The sequence below is a fragment of the Mytilus galloprovincialis genome, chromosome 3 (genome assembly GCF_965363235.1).
Source record: "Mytilus galloprovincialis chromosome 3, xbMytGall1.hap1.1, whole genome shotgun sequence".
NCBI lineage: Eukaryota > Metazoa > Mollusca > Bivalvia > Mytilida > Mytilidae > Mytilus > Mytilus galloprovincialis.
Window position 1 is genome coordinate 23,394,359 of NC_134840.1, and position 9,467 is coordinate 23,403,825.

The 9,467-nt window shown below is 31.4% G+C and overlaps 1 protein-coding gene across 3 annotated transcripts in view; it reads right to left on the reverse strand.

Annotated features, from left to right (window-relative positions):
• Positions 1–7,900, reverse strand: part of LOC143067453 (glutathione reductase, mitochondrial-like) — a 180,419-nt gene extending 172,519 nt beyond the window's left edge. Inside the window, exons 1-5 of one of the 3 annotated variants that reach the window (XM_076240735.1) lie at positions 7,446–7,658; positions 4,987–5,102; positions 4,193–4,262; positions 2,673–2,808; positions 503–557 (exon numbers count right to left, since the gene is read on the reverse strand). In XM_076240735.1, coding sequence (XP_076096850.1) covers positions 503–557; positions 2,673–2,808; positions 4,193–4,262; positions 4,987–5,102; positions 7,446–7,607 — 539 coding nt within the window. In that variant the 5' untranslated portion in view covers positions 7,608–7,658. Of the gene's footprint in view, positions 1–502; positions 558–2,672; positions 2,809–4,192; positions 4,263–4,986; positions 5,103–7,445; positions 7,659–7,802 lie in introns of those variants that run through there. The other 2 variants (XM_076240736.1, XM_076240733.1) reach the window with 2 other exon arrangements.
• Between the last annotated feature and the right edge of the window lie 1,567 nt (positions 7,901–9,467).

Sequence of the window (9,467 nt, forward strand, 5' to 3'; positions counted from 1 at the left end):
TTACACCAGACGGACGACGTTGACAACTGATGATGACAGACGACGACGGACGCCAAGCGATGGCTAAAGCTCACAGTTCCTATCCATTTTTAAAATTGAGATGTTTTTAACCTTGAAAAGACCAGAAAGACAAGTATATAAAAATACAGATCTTTGAACAGCAATTAAATTAAGGAACAAAGTAAGTGGTTGTCTTATATCATAATTGTTTTTCTGTGTTTGGAGAATTTAGTAAAATAAAATACCATTGATGTATGTTTACATTGCATCTCCTTTCATAAATATTTATTCTTATATTCATAAAAATCATTTAATAACAAATATCAATATTATCTGTGAACTTTAATGTCAAATAATGTCAATCATTCATATTCTAAATTTTAAAATGGTATTTAAAGTTCAAATTGACTTTAAAGAAAACAATTGATATTTCTGAAAATGTCACTTTTGACATATTATTTTGCATCAGATATAGCAGATATGAAAAGTATCATGTACTCACTTTGGTAAGGTTTCCAACTCAAAGAAACCATCACTTGTAATGCCATGCTCTGCACCTGAAGTAAGAAAAGGTATTTAGGAAAGCCTAATTTTTCACACTGGAAATAGATTATCTTCACTTCATTTCCAATATAAAAAAAACATTACCAAACGCAATTCCTGTTTTATGATTTCCATGAATGTCAAAATGGAAAAAATTCTTTGCATCATTTTTTGAATTATTACAAGTACAAATGTAATATGTTATCATAGGCGGATCCAGGGGGACCCCGGGTCCCCCCCCCCCCTTTTTTGGGAAAAATTTGGTTGATTATATAGGGAATCACTGAAGCATGACTGGAGAGGCCCTTAGGTCAGTCAGCGGGCCCCCCCTTATGAAAAGTTCTGGATCCGCCACTGGTTATACATTCTTTTTTTTAGTACAAATCAATTCAAACAAAACCATAATTTGTTTTGGTGTTAATTCCAATACATCAATGATATCAGCTGACATTTCCAAAATATAAATTCAAATAATAAACAAAAACAAAAACAAACATACAGAGACTTATTTACTCAATGATATACAAGAGAAAAATATTTTTGTTCTACTATTATGGAGATGTGTTATTAATACTATATTAACCATGTTAACCAGAACAACAATAACCTTCTTTAACATTTCAACAATTCTTGACAACGTTAGTAAAGGATTGTTTCTATCACACATATTCCAGCCACACATACAGTACAAATATCAGTATCATTATTTTTCTTAATGAAACTTGAATTTTCTTGATCAGACATGCTATTAAAATATGGAACTATATGACTTAAATTATGAAAGAGGATATTTCTATAAAACTCTAAAACTTTACATTCAGTGAGTAAATGGAATTAATCTTCAATTCCATCCCAGCAAAGTGAACACATTTGAATTCTCTGTTGTAAAGGCATTCTGGTATATTTATATAAAGATAAGGAAATGTGGAATGATTTCCAATGATACAACTATCCACAAGAGTTCAAATAAAGTAAATATTGCCAACTTCTAGGAGTAATTTGCTTTTACTCATTCTATTCTTTAACATTTTAGAAATAACCCTTTTTCTTTTAGATACATTTTAATTCAAAATAATTTTTAACTTAGTGTTAAACCAGCAACATCCGATCAGCTTGATCGGTAAGACATGCGTAAGTTTTAGTTAATGACTATGATAATAACTATTATTATCTAGTTTCAAAAAAGTTTCTTTCCAGGTTGTTTTCAATTCCACAACACCTAACACAGCAAAATTTATTATTAATATCAATTCTGATGATTTTTTTTAATCTATTCTTTCTTCCTATACAGCCTTTACTTCAGCTTTGCCAGAGGACAGTGGTGGAAAAAAAATTGAAACATTTCAAGTTTGAATTAAATGAATTGTGCTATATCAAATAATAATCTAAATCTTTTTAATCAGCTAATTTTGGGTTTAGTTGCTTGCTATATAATGTCTAACAGTTTATAATGAAAAATGCTTTTAAAGTTTTTACAAAATCGATATGTATAACATTTCAAATTATATATAGTAATATAAGTTTGTCAATTCCAATGCAACATGAATCTGCAGACTTAAGTCAGATGCAACAGAAAAAATTCAAAAAAAATCCAGTTTTTCAAGTGCATTGAACACTCCACTGTATAATCATTTAATATTTCAATGAGGAAAATAATCTGCATTAATTGATATTTTTCTTTTTTGTATAATTTACATAATGTAAATGAATCTCTGATGAACATTTTGATGATGGAAACAAAAGATAAGTCAATGTAATTTTTCTGAGTTCTCAAAGTTCTGAAATGCATGAGAAGTGAACAAGAATGGAAATCAAATAAAATTTTAAATACGTTTTTTGAGATGTTTAATATTCAGTATGTAAGCATTTGATCTTCCCAAAAATACTTGTTAAAGGTTGAAACCAACTGTATATAACCTTTAAGGTAATACATTTGTATTCAGTATAGCATGCTGAAATAGTTACATTTAGTCAATACTTCAACTAAAACTATAGGTGATTTCAAATATTTCATAGAATTTGACAGTATCTACATAAATGTAATCAAATAGTAAAAAATACAGGGAAAATTGGAAAGCAACCAAGTTTGATACCTGCAATTTTCAATTAGACCAGAAGCTATCATTTACCTGGGATATTTGTTGGGACAATAGGTTTTCCACCAGTAGCTATCAGTATGTGCTCTGCTGAGTATTTCTGCCCTCCAACCTGTACACATCGATCCTCAGTTAATATAGCATGACCTTCTATTTTATCAACTTTAGACTAAAAATAAAAAAGGTATAAACAATTTTGAATTCCCCTATAAGCAAATTATTTTCTATCGTTCCTGAGAATCATATTTTCTATGTACTGTTTATGGATTGTTGTTTGTCACTTTATAATTGTTTTGCCATGGAATTGTCTGTCTGTCTTTCTTTATGGATTTCCATTGCCTCTTAATATCTTCTCTACTTTTCTATAAAAAGTGGTGGTTAAATAAGACACCAATTGGAACCTATATCTGTATAAAATTTCACATGCTAGGATTCAACAGCCATTATATATAACAATGTAGCACAGTACAATGCAGTAATAGCTATGACTAGACAAGAAATATGTCATTTTCATTTCAATATCAGTGTTCTTTTTAAAACTTAATTAGCATAAATTTCAGTTTTCCATTTGTATACAATTGGTTAATATTAAATCTTTTTTTATTTAAACATTAATGATTATGTCTGGAATCCTTTAATAGAACAGAAGTAGGATAAAACCAGAGGATCATGAAAGATCTTTAAAAACAGAAAGTAAGACAAAAACTAGAGGATCCTGAGAGGACTTTAAAACAGGAAGTAAAATGGAGTGTTGTAGCTCCTTGTGAGTAAATTGGTTGATACTATATAATTCTATCAACTTTCACAAAAAAAACGATTCTTGGTCTGTTAGGGTTGGAAATTTTACAGTTGTATATATATAGGAAAAGATTGATAAAAATAGTTCTGTATCAAATTCTCACATGTTTATGCATTATTTTGAAACAATATTCATCTTGAAATAATGTACTGAATATTGGGGATCCTTCTATTTGCTGTAACCTTCTCCTTATTTATGTTTTTTTAAACATGTTAAAACAAGTGAAACTGCGAGCTACTGCTCACTGATGATACCCCCGCTGCAAGTGGATAATATTAATTGTGTAAAAATATGCAAGTGTTCGGTAAACAGGAAGTTGTCGAGTGATGAATCTGAAAACGCATCACACGGTATAGCTGACTTATATTAACCCTTAAACCAAATTTCAGAAATCCTTGTATTGTAGTTCCTGAGAAAAATGTGACGAAAATTTTTTAACTTGGCTATCATGTGTAAATTCAAACAAGTGTTCGGTAAACAGGAAGTTGTTGAGTGATAAATCTGAAAACGCATCACACGGTATAGCTGACTTATATGAAGCCTGAAACCAAATTCAGAAATCCTGGAAGTGTAGTTCCTGAGAAAAATGTGACGAAAATATTCATGGGACGGACGGACTGACTGACAGACTGGCGGACTGACGGAAGGACAGACAGAGGTAAAACAGTATGTATACCCCATTTTTTTCAAAGCGGGGGTATAAAATTAATGGATATAATATAAATACTCTGTTATACATTATATAATTATATACCTTTTCAAGATTAGATTCATAAATCCCATTCAGTCTCTTGATGTAGGCATCTCTTGTACCTTTTATTTTACTGCAAGTATACGATTGTTATTTCATAAAATTAAAATGAAAAAAATAAACATGATAAAAGTGATATCTTGTAATAAAAAAATTAGATGGCCAGGGGTTTCATTATCTTTTATGTTGACTGGTACTTTCCATGTTTCTAGGTGGTACTTTTCAATTTATTCCATGAATATCTTATATAAAAATTTCTACATGTAGGCGGTACATTGTACTTGTCAATAAAGTGGGAGGGTAAAAGTACCGGGTACCGCCTCTTAATGAATGGCCTGCATGATGGCTCTGCAAAAGACAAAAAAAAAATATTTACAAACATGTATTTGGTTCAAAATGTATATTAGATATATTTTTTTTAGGCTAGACCATTTTCTGATCTTTGAATTTTTCACAACTGAATGGACGGGAAATTATTCAATTTTTCTTCTCTGAAAACTTGTTAATGCACTAATGCATATCAATATCTATTTTTTTTATAACCAATAAAATATTAAAGGCAAGATTGTTGGGTACACACACAAAAATTTTCATGAAATGTCAATAGATTAATATCTCAGCACAAAGATATTGATGTAAAAATGTTGAGATCAGTGAAAAGTTTGCCTAGGTAAGACTGAAGCTTGTTTTCAGTTTTTCAAAGAAAAAATGTAAAATAAGGAGATGTGGTAAGGATACCAATGAGAAAAAAACAAATGTGTATTATGAAAACACAATATTGTTTATTTATAACTTACGCCCAATTAAATCCTTTATAGTCCACATCAAATCCGTAATCTTTATGGTCATGAATAAACTCAGCATGCATTGCTGTATTAAACATTACTTTCTTAGGTACACATCCTACATTAACCTGGAAAAAATGTTTACATAAAAGACATGTACTTTATTGTAGGCATAGAAAAATCACAAAAATACTGAACTCCGAGGAAATTCAAAAAGGAAAGTCCCTAATAAAATCATGAAAATGGCAAAATCGAAAGCTCAAACACATCAAAAGAATGGATAACAACTGTCATATCTATCTTTTTGTATTTATAAAAGCGGTCATCGGATACATTTTTAAACCAGATACCCTAAGGATGATTTAGGCCAAGTTTAGTTTATTTAGGCCATGTTTGGTTTATTTGGGCCAAGTTTGGTTTATTTAGGCTTAAGTTTGGTTAGATTTGGCGCAATAGTTTCAGAGGAGAAGATTTTTTTTAAATAACTGTAAAGGGCAATAACTCCTTATGGGGTCAATTGACAGTTTTGACCATGTTGACTTATTTGTAGAGCTTACTTTGCTGAACATTTTTGCTGTTTACAGTTTATCTATAAAAAAAAACTATATCTATTATATTACAAAGGATAATAACCAAAAACTTCAAAATGTCCTTAAAATTACTAATTCAGAGGCAGCAACCCAACAAGGGGTTACCTGATGTGTCTGAAAATTTTACAGCAGATAGATATTATTGACCTTAGGAACATTTCAAGTTTTGCTTTAACTGCTCTTGTTTCAGAGATATAAGCCAAAAACTGCATTTTACCCCCAAGTTCTATTTTTAGCCATTGGGGCCATCTTGGTTGATAGGTGCAGTCATCAGATACATTTTATTTACTACAATGTAAATACCCAAAGGATAATTTAGATCAAAATCAAGTTTAGTTTTATTTGGCCCAGTAATTTCTGAGAAGAATTTTGTAAAAGTTAATGACAACAAGGATGACAATGGAAGAGGATGACATCAGACTAGGATAAAGACCACCACCAAATGATGAGAAAAAACTCAATTGGCCCTTTTGGGACAGATGAGGTAAAAAATAGTTCAACCCTGTCACATGTTTGTATGTCCGTAAAAATTCAGGAATTATTTGGACATTTTGATACATTTGTACATGTATATTTATACACATGTACATAAATAATTGTTTGATATAATGATCTGATGATAATAATAATAATTTATTCAATAAAATATAAAACATATGAATTATTACAATACACAATATATATACATGTACCATACATGTACATAAAGAAAGTGCATGGAAAGTATTTGCTGATAATTTATCAGGGATAACCCATGAAAGCTCTAAAGCTTGTTTCCAATGGGCATGCTGGGGCCCCTTCATGTAAATGGCTTATAGTTTGACATACAAAAATAATAACACACAAATTAGATACATTATTTTTACATGCATCATGCATTGCTAGTCCAAATAATTATGACGTCTGGCAAGGCTATTTAAATTTTTTTCTGGGACGCCTTCTTCTATTTTAATTTTTGTCTGGAACGACTACGGAAGGCTTCCCAAAAAAAATTTAAATAGCCAGACATCATAATTATTTGGACTACATGCATTGCATGACATGTAGTAGCCTAGATGATTTTTTTACAACTTATTTTCCTACAAGTTTTAAAAAGCTTGAAGTTTTATAGAGATACCTGTCTTTTAGTGCAGAAAAAGGTTTTATGTTTGTGTAGAAATGTTTATCCATTATCTATGTTTGAAGCTTCAAATGCATACATGTATGTACAAATGTATTGTACATGAACATGTAATGTAGAGTTTGTTCAAGCCATGACTAACGCTATACATGTATATACTTATTATGAGGGTAGTAATGGGGGTACCTTCATGACGTATAATGGTAAAAATTCTTGCCAAAAGACATTAATGGTAATTTTTAGCACATGACAATCAAATGTACACTATAAAAAATCAGTTGAATTTGACGAATCAGGCTAATTTTCTTTAAAAAAATAACGGCAACGATAATTATTTTGAGACATCTGACAAATCACAGTAAAATTTTAACCAATTTGACACTAACAGTAGACAAAAATGACCATTTGACGGATGACGAAAAAGGGCATTACCACCCTTTTATTATATATTCATGTAATTGAGCTACATAATAAAAGGTGTCGTGTCATATTCATGTTTTGACAAATTGTTGTATGCATGCATACACCTTATTGCTAATTGTCCACCATTACTGGATATCACACAGGTTCCCGTACAAATTTGAGGTCATAAACAGATAAAACAAAATATCTGACGCCACAATGGAAAAGTGATTGTTGTATGCGTCAAAAGTTCAAGCGGCTGGGTCAGCAGGTATTAGCGATAAGGTGTATTGTACATATACTTTTTATTTCAATCTGTATTGGTATAAAATCAAGCGACAGTTTCGTTTTTTACTTACACATGTTCCTCCCCATCGTGCCTCTTCGACAATGGCAGCTTTAACACCGAATTCTGCAGCACGTCTGGCACAAGCTAAGCCGCCAGAACCACCTCCAATTACAATAAAATCGAATGCTTTCGAGATAGGCGGCATTTGGAAAAGTTTCAATGAAAACCTCATTTGTTGTAACAATAAAAGTTCCAGATAATAACCCGGAAATACTTGCCGGATCACGACTCACAAGAAAAAAATATTTTTTACAACTTACGCTTATAAACAACGTACTGGCTTCCGGAAACAGTTATAGGCTTTCAAATAAAGAAGATATAAACCAATAATAGTTTAATTTTGGCAGCACAGAAAGATTTATCTCACCTGTAACCTAGCTGATTCTTTTTAAAACAGTTCCAGTCGTAAAATCTGAATATGAAATTCAAATGTTGTTATATATCATAAGTGCTTGTATTTTACAGCTAGATATATAAAAAAATGTAATAACATCTACGTCTACATCTACATAATACTTCTTAACTTCAATATGTTGAAGATTACAAGAAGTCACATACTAGGGAAACAAATTAACTAAACATATTTACAATAATTTCAAAAAACATTTTTTTAAATTATTTTTTTTGTATATAGATAAAAACATGGTTTGGTTTAGCAGTACATATGTGGTTTTGCACCAGACTTAAAAGCTTCTAAGTCTGGGCTACAGGCTACTTGGTATGGTAGGGAATTCCACAACCTTATTGTTCTAGGAAAAAATGAATATAAATGATAGTTTGTGGGAGAGAATGGCTGTATAAATTTATGTTCCTTAGATGGTATTAGTTATGTATTTACTGGGATGGAGACTAATTGGTGTTGGATTTTATATAGCATGGTGACGGATGCAAGATTTCTTCTTTGTTGTAATGTTGGCCATCTTAGATGTTCAAGCATGGATGTTACACTGCTTTGATAGCTGTATTGGTTGAGTGTATACCTGGCAGCTCTTCTCTGTACCATTTCAATTTTATGTATTTGTTGTTTCTGCCACGGGTCACAGACGACACTACAGTATTCTATTTTTGGTCTTACGTATGTTTTGTAAGCCAGTTCTTTTGTTTTTATGCTGTTTGTTTTTACATTTCTTTTAATAAATCTCAGTGATGCGTTTGCTTTGTTTGTGATGTCATTTATATGAGAGTTCCATGTCAGGTCTTTTGTGATGGAAACGTGATGGAAACGCCAAGATATTTTGCTTTGTTTGTTGATTTTAGAATATGATTATGTAATGTGTATTTATAGATGATTGGTTTATGTTTTCTTGTTATGTGGATGATTTCACATTTGTCTGGGTTAAAGGACATAAGCCATTCTTGCTCCCATTGTTCCAGTTTATGTAGGTCTGATTGAAGGGTGTGACAGTCATCTAATGATGAAATTGTTATATACACAATAGTGTCATCTGCAAAGAGGCGAACATTACTTTTGAGGTTGTCTGGCATGTCATTGATGTAAATTAAGAACAGACATGGCCCGAGAACAGAGCCTTGGGGGACGCCTGTCAATACAGGACAACTATTTGATGTGCGACTGTCAACCACCACTTTTTGGGATCTATGTGATAACCATGCCTCTATCCAATTTGTTGTTTTGTTATTTATTCCCATGCGTTTCAGTTTTAGGATAAGTCTTTGGTGGTCCACCTTATCAAACGCTTTTGAAAAATCCATGACAACTACGTCAGTTTGTTTACCGTTTGCCATGTAATCAAGTATTTGCTGTGTAAAAGTTAAAAGTTGTGTTTCACAGCTAACTTTTAATAATGAGACAACAATTCTCATTTAATCCGACGAACCTAAAACTGAAGCCAAAATCTTTCATTTCAACTTCGTGAAAACTGCAAGAATGATCTGTAATATTTCTATTTGGTTTAAGGAAAATTGATGGCTAATTATCTCTGCATGGGAACAGTAAATGTTTAACTTAAGTTCTGGACAGCTGATTTTGAGAACAGTTTTCTTTTTAGTTGTTGCACAAATATTATTTTAG